Source organism: Ceratosolen solmsi, unplaced genomic scaffold (genome assembly GCF_000503995.2).
Source record: "Ceratosolen solmsi marchali unplaced genomic scaffold, CerSol_1.0 scaffold30, whole genome shotgun sequence".
NCBI classification, from domain to species: domain Eukaryota; kingdom Metazoa; phylum Arthropoda; class Insecta; order Hymenoptera; family Agaonidae; genus Ceratosolen; species Ceratosolen solmsi.
In genome coordinates, this window is record NW_011948421.1 from 452409 (window position 1) to 464865 (window position 12457).

General features: G+C 29.4%; 2 protein-coding genes across 2 annotated transcripts; one reads left to right on the forward strand and one right to left on the reverse strand.

The window, feature by feature from the left end:
- Positions 1-174: 174 nt before the first annotated feature.
- On the reverse strand, positions 175-5682 carry LOC105361616 (probable serine/threonine-protein kinase DDB_G0276461). The gene is made up of 10 exons (XM_011498867.1): positions 5097-5682; positions 3835-4040; positions 2477-2717; positions 2132-2257; positions 1852-1924; positions 1658-1709; positions 1427-1552; positions 890-1088; positions 287-534; positions 175-186 (listed from the first exon to the last, which is right to left on the reverse strand). Exons 1-10 carry the CDS (start codon positions 5245-5247, stop codon positions 175-177), a joined length of 1434 nt encoding a protein of 477 aa, XP_011497169.1. The 5' UTR covers positions 5248-5682.
- Positions 5683-6202: 520 nt separating this feature from the next.
- LOC105361237 (uncharacterized) lies at positions 6203-10887 on the forward strand. Its single transcript, XM_011498347.1, has 10 exons — positions 6203-6283; positions 6412-7845; positions 7928-8298; positions 8391-8729; positions 8799-9066; positions 9159-9589; positions 9676-9897; positions 9983-10470; positions 10546-10657; positions 10732-10887. Exons 1-10 carry the CDS (start codon positions 6268-6270, stop codon positions 10885-10887), a joined length of 3837 nt encoding a protein of 1278 aa, XP_011496649.1. The 5' UTR covers positions 6203-6267.
- The last annotated feature ends 1570 nt before the right edge of the window (positions 10888-12457 follow it).

Sequence of the window (12457 nt, forward strand, 5' to 3'; positions counted from 1 at the left end):
TTATGTTTGAAACCGCTGCAGTTACATCTGCACTTTGTGATAAACCAGTAGAATTAATTTTTTCATTGGACGATATACGAGTAGCTGTAGATAAATTGTCATTATTATTATTTATACTTTGATTTTCCTTAGTAGATTTGTTAATATTAATAAAGTCTTTTGCTTTTATATTATCTACTGGGCCATCTGTAATTGACTAATAATTTTTTATTGCGTTATAAAATTAAAATTATACAGGATTAATAGGCATTTTGATAATTCAATCAGATAATATCTCGTCACTTACACTTTCCTCTTCCATTTCCATATTATTAAATTTTGAAGAATTATTTAAATTCTCTATCGAAGAATTGGGTAACGAAGATGATAAAATGCCTTTCTGAACATTTCTACTATTTACATTGTGATCGAAGGAATTATTCGTTATCATATCACATCTATTATTTGAATAGCGTAAGGAGACTGGAATAGAACTGTTATTTATTTCCGCAGTAACTTCCTTGTCATTTAACACCTTAGGATTATTCTGTCCGTCTGCCTCAGTTTGACATAACAATGGTTTAATTTTTTTTTTCGATAAGAAACATGAATCCTCGGATATAATGTTCGTAGTATCTTTATTTTCGGGTATAATGCTTTCCTTTACTTTGCTCGCAAGGATATCAGATAAGGGTGACGATAAATTGTATTCATTTATATTTTTACTATTGTTCTTATCGTTAATTTCACGTAAATTATTTGTATCTTGTAGATTATTATCAACTAATGACAGTTTGGTAATCGTCTACGGTAGAAATTAAGAAGTTAAATAAAAATTTTCAGATTAGTGATTAGTATAAGAAGACATTTACCTGGCAATTTATTATCTGTTCTTTATCACTTGAATTACCTTCTAATTGCAAGGTTATAGTGTTAATTTTAATTTTTGGTGAAACATCCTGTTGATATGATAAATTCCTTTGATCGATATCCGTATGAATTTGTTTATTATCCTTTTCTATGGAATTAATTGAATTTTCTATCTGATTTTGATCCAATGATTCTGTCGTTATTCGTCGATGTAAAAAATTTGAATCGATAGTTCTCTTCTATTAAAATATACAAATTATTTTAATACAACATTGAAACATCATTATTGATAAATATATATGCAAGGAATTACTTTAATATCTGTTTAAATAGAAAAACTTTTTAGCCTTTTAACTTATGCTTTCATACAATTTATCGAACTGAAATAATTTATAACTAATTCGAATGAAATATAATCGTTAACAAAGATTTTAATAATAGATATAAATATTATTATTTGTTATTGCTGCTCGTGTGATATTATTTACATTAGTACTATAGTTATCAATAAATGTATAATAATAAAAAAAAAAAAAAAAAAAAAAAAAAAAAAAAAAAAAAAAAAAAAAAAAAATACCTCATCTTTTGGACTTTCTTGCGCAGAAACATTTTTATTTATTCCCAATGGAGTGGTATTTTTGATTTTGTAATTAGGAACATTAATTGCCAATGTTTGACTAATTTGTGTAGTATCATTTACCACCTAAATATTAAAATAAATAATAAAAAATACTTTATTCGTTAAATTACAATAAACTAATTGAAATTTCCAACGTAGAATAAAATACATAAAAACATGTCTACTAACAGTGTTGAGTTCCTGGTAAGTTTTCCGTTGCCCAAGCTCTATCTTTGACACACTACAATTAAAGCTAAATACATTAGGATTTGATTTAAAATCGAATTATTTAACATACGAGATATATTCGTATTAATCAATGTCAGTGATAATAAGGGGCGGGGGAGGAGGGGGGGGGGGGGAGAAAATTATTTTAAACCTACTTTAATTTGGGCGAGGTAATAATTGATTTTTCTAAATTGCAGAATGAATTCGTTTCACTTTGATCTTTTAAATCTGCAATGAATATAGATTTATTAACGAAATGAACGATGGGGTTATAATGATTAATATATTTTTAAAAGAGAAAGCATATTGTTTAAGAGTACAATTAGAAAGACACTAACCTTGTTTGAATTTGAAAATGGTAAAAATATTGTAATTAAAATTAAAAGATCAATATTTATAACTTACAAATTTTTAAATAAAATGAAAAATCGATACCTTCCGACAAATCATTTGCAGATTTCTGCAATGCCTTAAGCACGTTTGAACGACCAAAAATAGGTACTTCCGATGCTTTTGGCGACAATTGCTTTTCAACTTTCTCATAATTCTTTTCATTATTATCTGTAAATAATTTAAATTATTACCCAAATCCAAATACTTGGTAAATTTTTGTAAATAAATAAAAGTAAATTTTGTTCGTAAGATTAATAGTTTTTTGTTTTTTTTTAATTTTTTTTTTTTTTTTTTTTTTTTTTTTTTTTTTTTTGTTGTAGAATATTTTCAAATTCTATTTCAATGACGTTGGCAAAACAATAGAAAATATTAAGTCTGCGAACTTACCTTCTCTTACTTCCACTGTGTCTGAACCAAATGATAAGTCATACGAAAGCTTTCTGTTTCGGGGACGAATATTTATATTGCTAAAATTAATGTCTTTCTTATTGGCATTTTTTTTAATGGGTTTGCTCAAAAGAGTGCCGAAAGTAAAGGAAGGCAACTCGTGAGTGCTTTTCAAAGGTGTACAAATATTTGTTTTGAGCTCTTTCGGAGGTTTGAACTTATAATTTTTAGGCGCAAATGACTGCAAATATTAATAAAATTGATGGAATAAATTTGATATCAAATTTCATTTACCATTCGTTAATTGTATAATTATAAATGAGTTTATTACTGACTTTAGTAAATTAGTGCACTTGTCGTTAACGAAGTACATTAATTATTGTACGTCTATTGTAGGTAATTATAAATTTTTCAAAGACGAATTATTCATAAAAATTTATAATCCACGACGAGTCTTTAATAGGTAATAATATATAAGTTGTTAAAACAATATTACAAAGCTGCTATTTGATCTATATTTATAATTAGATTTTAATTATAATTAATTGACAGACTGATTATATCGTGAAAACTTTGAAGCTACGAAGAGTAATATAAGATTATATTTAATTAATAAATATAGTAAATATGACAAGCAATTTGAATAAATATTTTAATATATATATATATATATATATATGTATATATATATATTATTATATATATATAATATATAAATATATAATATATAATATATAATATATAATATATAAAAATATATATAGATATATATATATATATTTAAAAAATTAAAGCTATTTATAAAAATAAATGTAATTAAACTTAACGCATAAGTACTTTTATGAAGAGAATTATAAAGTAAAGTCATAAGGTAATATTTTGAAAATAATAATCATAACTAATAATTAATTTATAATTTTAATAATATCATTCGTAATGATAATTAAATATTGAGATTAAAATGTAATATTAATCCATTGATTCATTCATACATTTTTAAATTTGAAATTTTATATTATTTTCGCCTTGCGGAGGCGTCGTCGAATATAACCATTGAAAATTGAGGGAAATTTGACAAAAAAAATTGAAAAATACAATACTTGTGAAGCTGTTTTTTTTTTTTTTTTTTTTTTTCTGAAATGAAATCACGAGATTTATTGTTTGGAAGACGATATACTCAATAATCAGACGTAAATCTGGATAATAAAAGCTTGTATTTTATTTTATTTTTGTCTAAAAGTTTCTCTTTATAAAAAATTTAAGTTACAAAAATTCAATCAAATAAATTGACTAAAATTTGACAAAAAAATTTTGCGAACGATTGAGCGATATTTATGGTATTTTATATTGTCGTTTACCTGTTGCGTTGTTTGACAGTTTTTTTTCTTTTCTGTAACATTAATTGACTCGTGTAAAAATGGCGGAGAATGAATTTTATGCCTAACAACTCCTACAATAAATGGAGGTAAATGTGCATTCATTGTTGATTGTTCTTTTATAGGTCTCCATTTCTTCTTCGAATTATTATTTAACGTATTTTTTGTTTTGTTGTTGCGCTTCGAATCTATGTGAAATAAAGTCGAAAACACGGAATTATTGTCAGATACGAGCATGGGTTGGCAAAATTCGATATAATTTTTTAATACATTTATTATTTATAGTAAATATCATTTAAAGCAAATACAATATTTGTGGAATGTTCAAATCACGGCGATCTGGTAAGCTTCGCGCGATTTTTATAAACTGATTAAAGTAACATAGGAGACACTCGGTCTTTCATTGAAAATATTAATTTGCATAAGAACAACAACAACAACAACAACAACAACAACAAAATTGAAGTCTACAATTTACGTTTGTGTATATTTATATAAATTTTATAAAAATATATAATTTTGAAATATTGTCGATATCGAACGCTTTGATATTAAGAGCTTTCGAGCTTTCGATTAACAAATCCACTTTTAACATTCGTTAATTTACCCATTGCATAATGGAACAATGATAGCATGAAGAAATTAATTTTCGTCTTGTCTTAAGTATAGTCTTAAAAACAAAAAAAAAAAAAAAAATAAATAATAATAAAAAGAAAAACCTTTAACGCTGAAAATAATAATAAATAACAGCACTTAAGCATTTAAAGACATAATTTATTTACAAACCAATGAATACGTAATAATACTACAATAATACAGAGTGGCAAATGTGCGCTTTCAATTCTCACATTAAACAATGATCTTGGAATTTGCAAATTCAGATAATGATGTATAAACACACCTAATGCCCGATTAAATGATTTGCTCTATCGTGAATAATATTTATATTTAACCAGAGAGAAATTATTAATAACACGCTATACATAATATTATGTATCGATGCTTAAAAGTCACCTCTCTTATTATTCACGCGTAATGACGAATTAATTATTAAGTCCTTTAATATCTTATGAGAATGAAGGAAATAATAAATAATTACCATTAGAATTTCCGAATGACGCATCTATTTTAATTTGTTCGTGCAATTCATTGGGCTCGATGGGAGCAGAGGAATTATCGCGTACCAGGGCATTTAAAAACGTTTGAGAAGAAAAAATAAGGCTAAGCTAAAATAAAGCGCTCACCTTGAAGATCCAAAGTAACTTTTTCCCTTCGAGAATCGAGGGTGTGGAATCGTTGGTTCTTACGCTGGCAATTCAAGATGTCAATCCTTTGTTCCGCGCGCCTCGATGCTGTCAAGCCATTTTTCTTATAAAGATCTTTGAACTTGCTCATCTTACGGCTTTTACACGCTAAATGATACTTTGAGGATCGCCCAGCCACCTCAACACGTCACTGATCAACCGCTGCTCAACCGCTGCTCAACCGCTGCTCAACCACGGATTCTTGCTCCGAACAAGTTCGTACACGCAAGCGGCGCTCACCTGCTAGTGCTACTAAACCGTTAAAAGCTCACGTCCGTTTGCCTTTAAACACCGGCGGCACAAGCATACAATAACAATATCACTCTATCCTTCTCTAGCCCCGTTATTGCAGGAGCGCTGGCCCAAATCCCAACAAGATTCGTTTAATTATACTCTGCGCCCCCGTACATCCTTAAGCGCATAGGCGAAAGAAGATTTTTTGCCGCGATCCACCGGTCCTTGGACGTCCTCGTACGAACTGAAAAAAGTCACATTAACCGAGCGTATCGTCGACTTTACGGTTCGAAGTGCTGAAGAAAATGTACATATGCGGGCTACCGGGCGGTCCCCGGGCCATATTTCATTATTCTTCACTGTCCACTTCAATTTCCCTTCCTCGCCATTGTCTCGCGTAGATTGATTGTGCTTTCTCAGTACGCACTACCTAGCCAAATATCATCGTATGGCGCGCGACTTTTTTCCCCCAACACGTTCATTCGTCCCATCAAGTTTCAAGCACTGTGGCCTCTTCTCAATCTCCTTTCCCTCCTCCTCCTCCTCCTCCTCCTCCTCCGCCGCCGCCGCCGCCGCCGCCACCTCTTCCTACCACCTTCTCAACCTCTTTCCCAATCCTCCTACTCGTGACGTTGTAACGTGTAGTCGCGAATGTGCGCACGTGGCCCGCGTCTTTTCGTTTTCGTCGCATAACCTTACGGTTAAGGTCGAGTGATTGGTTTCCTGGGTCAATTCTCAGCATGTGCATGGGAATTGATTATGTGCGCGGTGGTGAACGGGGATAAAGATAAGATAAGAACGGGGGAATTTAACTAAAATAAAATTTGAGGTTAATGCGAGCATTGAGAGATTAAAGTTGTATGTAATATAGCGTGCGATGGCCCTATCAACAGGTGAGTTTGTCGCCCTAATCTTATTCTTAATTAATGCATTTACGAGCAATCGCTTGTGCTGAAAATTCCTCCTTACTGTGATAAGCGATCGCTGTCCTGTGAATGATTTGACTATATTATTTGCGCAGGTTTGATGAGCCGTCTGAGACGCGATAATAGCGACGAGCCATTGACGAAACGATTAAAATTAGCGGAAAATGTGCTTTATAGCCCAGATATTCTCATTGCGTGGAAAGAGGATTGCGTATTTCGTTGGCTGTATGGTGAATTGTCGGGCGAGAATAATTCTGCGATTTGGATGACGATACATCGTTGCTTATCGACAAATCCGAGGATCTTCACTAAGCTGTCTCTGGACTCGAGAAAGTTGCTCACTGCTAAGTTAATTCAATCATTATGTGACTTCCCCGATAAACATGTTTCCAAAGAGATATTGAAATGTTGCGAGTACATCTTTTCATTTAGCAATGGACAAAGTTATTCGATAAAGAATAATCAACTGCCTTTGATTAAGGCTTTACTAACGTTTGCGTTCAAAGTTCTCAATAACGATGGATCGGAGCACGATGATCGATCTGTCGATCGTGATTTAGCAATGGAAAGCGTGGAATGTGCGATCGGTACGGTCGTTAAGATTTGTAAGCAAAACTTTTCAGACGAGAAGAGCTTCGCGACAATATTTATAGAGGAGCTGTTGTTTCCTCTTGCTTCGCTCGTTGAAACCATTAAAATTCAAAGAATATCTTCGAAACTAATTATAAAGAGTCAAAAATGTATAAAAAATTTAATGTTCGGCTCAGCGAGAAATATTGCCTTACCGACGAATGATAAATATAATATAGCCGAAGAAAGCGAGGCCTTTTTGAATATTTTGCAAGATAAAATTAATGCTGCAAAATTTCAAGATGTTAAGGCTGTATTGACTTTGCTGTTTGAGAGTGTAGTCAATACCTGTCGTCATAATTCTACGATTGTAGATACTATTTTACGCAGACTTTGGAAGTGTATAGAGCAAAAGGAGCAGTCTAAGCAAATATTGGCTGCTTTACTCGACAATTCGACAGACGTATCCTTTAACTTTGATAATGAAATAGATGGTCGTACGCTCAAATTATTCTTGGAAACTCAAATCGAGGAACTTAAATCAAAGAAGAAACGTTTTAAATGTTCGGATTATGAATTATTGACTGCGATTGCAAAACTCAATCCATTGATTATAGAGAGCGCTATACAAGATTTATTGGAGAGAATGTTTTTCGAACGGCGGACATGTGAAAAAGAGATGATTGCGTATGAGAATTTGATTACAGAGTTATGGAAGGCAACCGTTCGTTTACGAAGACAGCACAAATTTCTTTCAAAATTTCTATTAGCCATTAATTGCTCGAAAGAAAAAGAAATAGACATTGAATTTGTCAATACGTTTAAGTTGCCAGAAATTTTTATCGCAGAATTTTGTAAAGATTTAAGAAGCCAAACTACGAGTGCTCAAATTCTTGCGATATTTAACACACTTCTTTTTCATTTAAAGACCGATTGCCTCAAAACTCTTAATACAATAAGTTAGTTATTATTTCTCATATTAATTAACGCAAATTATAATTAACAATAATTTAATTAACTGTGTAAATTTATTTATTTCAGCGCGTTCGTGCTTGTCGCTTAAAATTGTTGCAAGTTTTATCGTAGCTTTCTTCGAACATGTGAATTTTTTAGACGGTTCATTGACGCAAGATTGGCAAATTAAATTTTATCAGACATTCACCGATTTACAAAGTACTCTCGCTGTGCTTAGCGAAACTCTATGCGAAAGTAATAGCGATGAATTGAGACCAATGATTTTCATAGCATTCTCGACAATTGCAAATATTTGGTGCGAAGCCTATGATTTATTACGCTATTACGTGCCAAATATAGCTTGTAATGAATTAAGTTTTCCAATAACAGAAACACAATTGAAAAGCTTCAAGCAAATGATTAAAGAGCGTAAGAATCAAGACTGCACAGAATCCTTGGTATTGTATATTTTTTTTTATAATACGTCGATATTGAAAGGAAATACCTTAAGGGGAATAATTTTGTATTATTTTCATACACTATTTTATAGAATCGACTAATGCTAATGAAATTGGTAAATTATGATCGAAATAATATGCATACAATTAAGGAAAAGATCATTGTACAGCTATGGCCAGTTATAATGGAAGATCATTTTCAAATAATTGAATCTCTTAATGAAATGCAGATATTAAAATTGACTTTGCATTTTGTTAAAGAAGCATGTTCTACATCCGATAATTTATCTAAATGGACATCAGTTTTAAACCGAAATATGTCAAGAATGACAAAAGTATTTGCTACAGCTGCAGCGCTTCAAATCCTGTCAAATATCGTTGAAGATATTGAATCAACATCAACAAGAACGATCATAGAAAATATTGATTTTGTATGTACATTAAGTTTTAGCACAATTTAAAATAATATTCTATTTATTTCATTTACGTTTTATAAATAGGAAGCGGTATTAAAATCCATGGACGATCAAATAAATTGTAAAAAAGCACTTAAACATGCAACTAAAGAAATTGCAAAACAAGATTTCAAATCACTAAATACTGTGGATGCTGATAAAATAAAACGTAATTTAATCTTTATGTCAAATTTGCCACTTTCGATTCTTAATAGTCAGATAAAGAAGTTTTTATTTCTCGTATTATATGTATTTGACGAAGAAACTAAACATGTCGCTGATTTTAAGGAAGCCGTTGGAAATTTATACACAGGTTAAGTCAAATTTCATATTACATAAAGTTGTATTTAAACTTTTAGTTGCAATAAATCCAATGTATCGCTTTAATTAATTCTTCCTATCTAGATTTGCTTTATCAGAATAATTTTGATATTTTAAACAGTCTATCTGAACCAGTGATTTTAATAAATCACTTTAAAGATAATCAGATAGTGCTTTTTAAAATTTTCAAATCATCTCTAAATAAGGTATCTGTTTTATCATTTTGGCAAGAATTTGTTGATAAAGAGGATTGTAATAGAAAAATGAGCTCGATTCTCTTAATCTGTATTGAAAGTTCAAAGAACAAACCTTGTATGAGTAATCAAAAGGATACTTTGCAAAATTTATACCTCAAATTAAGTAATAAAATTGTTGAAGAACTCGATAAAGAAATCAGCAGTTTGTATGAAATTGCTGGGCTTCGAATACTTGTAAAAGCAGTTTTGACAAAAAAACAGCGATTGGATGATAATTTAAAATCTTGTATAGAACTGACGCTTAAAAGTATAACCAAGGTAATTATTATTTTCATTCTTCCATACACAAGTTTTTAAATTAATTGTTGTAATTTACATTTTAAATCGCTAATACTTTGTTTTAGGATACGGAAAAATTGTACGATGATAAATTAATTCATGAAATTTTACAATTATCCTTAATTGTATTAGAGCATAGAAAACATTTTCTTATCAGTGAAGATATAATTAAAAATTTATGCATTATTTACATTAATAATCCTAATGGGAAAATATTCTTTCATTTTCTTGAAATTCTAAAAGATAATGAATTTCAATTTTTCATAAACAACTTCAACAAAAAAACAGTATAATACAATGAAAATATCCATATTAAAATTAACTAATACCAAATGACAATGTTAAATGTTGATTAAATATTTATTTTTACAGAAAGAGAGCCTGTTGAATAGCAACACTCAAGCTTTAGAAAAGCTTACAAAGATTTGGGAAAATCTTTCAAAAGCTGAAACAAAAGTGACACGCGCAAAAGCATTGAAAACATCTGTAAATAATCTTTTCAAAGACCTGCTTGCATTGGAAATCAAGGACTCGTCTTGTATATTTTTCTTTAAAATATGTCGTACTTTTGTCACATCGAAAAGAATGATTCGATTGACACATATTTTGGTTGATTCCATTTTTGTATCATCGATGGAATGTTTAAATAACTTGAACAAAGAAAATAAATTGTCCACGTGTCAAGAGGCGTTAGGACTTTGTTTAGATTTTATGAGATCGAAATTAGATTTTCTACTCGATAGATTAACCATACTTACAAATCTGTTTCGAAAAATAATTAAAATAGTTTTCCAAGAGGCAAAAGATATCGAATTCTCCGACGAGCGAATGTTAAAAATTCTAGCAATAGACATTGAAAAGTAAATAGATAAAATTTCTCATTTCCATTCAAAGGTGAAACTCAGCTAACATAAATTCTAATTTTTCTTCATTAGGTTTTGTACATTTTTCGCAAAATTAAAGAAAGACGTTGTAAGAATAAGTCCATATTTAATTGCTGACTTAATTGAAGTGTCGCATGCTACAGTCTTGCCACACTTTTTAAAGGTATAGTATTTTCAAGAATGTTTTTATTTTTTTTACTTTATTAACTATTGATAAATTTTATGGTATTTTTTTAGATGTCAATTGAATTTTCAATATCTCATATTCTCAGTAATTGTGATCGTCACGCTATTAGTTACTTATCCCGAACTTTACCAACATTGGCTCAACAAGTTTTTAAATCTACCTACCAAAACTATATAAAATATAATAAATTTACTGGAAAAATATAAATATAAATATATATTTGTAATTTGTAAAATTTGTAAAATTTGTACAGAGTTTAATACATTGTAAATAAATTTGTACATAAATTATGTCTTTATTGTAAAAATTCTACCTATTTTTAAGAAATTCAATATTCAAAATTCTAGCTGTTTAAAAAAAAAAAAAAAAAATCAAATAAAGTTTTCATCTTTTTTTTTTTTAATATATAAATAGAGTAGTATAGTTTAGTGTAGTAGATTTTCTGAATTTGATATTTAAGTGAAAATAACTTTCTTTTATTTTTTTTTATTTCCTTTTGGTTTCTTATATATTGCTCATATTATAATTATATTTTCTTTAATTCATAAAGATTGATAGATACTTTCAAATTTAAAAAGATATTTCCATCTCGTTTCCGTTACGTTAAATTCTCTCTTATACTGAATAAATTATTTGACCGCTTTGATTATTTATGTATTATTGATGTATCGAAAAGAAATATAGACTTGCATGTCTCTTATAATTTCCTTAATAATATCAAATTTGATATCTCCAGAGTTGTCAACTGCATTCTTTATAATTGTTGTACAATTAATTGTTTTCCACATTTTTGTACGTACAAAAACCATTACAAATCGTTATATTTATGAACTTGTTAAGTTTTTCATAAACACATATACATATATTATATTAATAGTAATTTTCTATTTATGTTATCTTTGTTTACTTCGTTAATGGAAATTTCCTTTCATTATATTATTTATTGTTTTCCGTTTCTCTACAATTTGGTTAGCAATAGAGAGCTATATTTGTTAGTTATTTAAGGGCCTTATTTATTTATTTATCGACTTAGTCCCTCCTCTTTCTAAATAGACGTATCGTTGATATGTTATAAATTTTTTAACTTTATTTAAGTGATTAGAATACTTTATCTCTCGTGCCTTCTATTTCTTTATTTTACTTTCGTCCAATATTTGTTAGTATTTTTAAATCTCCTCTCGCTCGATTTTTTATTTTCTAATACAATAAAAAAATATAGTAAAGTTAGCTGAAAAGTTAGCTTATTCAATTTAGCTTATGTTTTTAACGTTAAGACAAATTTCTTTTACTTCATTCGAAATACTCAAATTTCGAAAAATTAATAGGCAATAATTGAAACGTTAATCTTTAAAATTCTTCTCCTTTCTTCTCGAATAATGTTTTTGGCTTCATAAGCATTAAGCTTTCCTTTAACTTCAGTTAATAACAAACCTAATGAGAAAATAATGAGATAAATAAATGAATAAAAAAATTAATTCGCCATTGAATCAAAGAATTTTAATCAAAGATTCAAATCAAATTTATGATGACTCTCGGTTAGACTCGCTTCAAATTAAGTTCAATATATGTTATTGATAAACATTATTATTTGAAAATCCAAGAGATTTTCGCCGTTTAATATAAAATACAATGCAAGGACTTATTTTGATAGGAAGGCAGGATAAATCGAGCTGATATTGAGGTCTAAGGTTTCGCAGAGTACACGTATATAAGCATTAGTAGGCGTGAGATGTTCGCGCAAGTAGCTATTAAGCCACGTTTTACCAACATCTGCTC

Coding starts and splice junctions, on each gene's coding strand:
- LOC105361616 (XM_011498867.1), bottom strand. CDS start 5,247: ATGAGCAAGTTCAAAGATCTTTATAAGAAAAATGGCTTGACAGCATCG. Junction 4,041..5,096: donor AGTTACTTTGGATCTTCAAG/GTGAGCGCTTTA, acceptor TATTTCACATAG/ATTCGAAGCGCAACAACAAA. Junction 1,710..1,851: donor ATTACCTCGCCCAAATTAAA/GTAGGTTTAAAA, acceptor CTTTAATTGTAG/TGTGTCAAAGATAGAGCTTG.
- LOC105361237 (XM_011498347.1), top strand. Junction 8,730..8,798: donor TCATAGAAAATATTGATTTT/GTATGTACATTA, acceptor TTTTATAAATAG/GAAGCGGTATTAAAATCCAT. Junction 9,898..9,982: donor ACAACTTCAACAAAAAAACA/GTATAATACAAT, acceptor TTATTTTTACAG/AAAGAGAGCCTGTTGAATAG.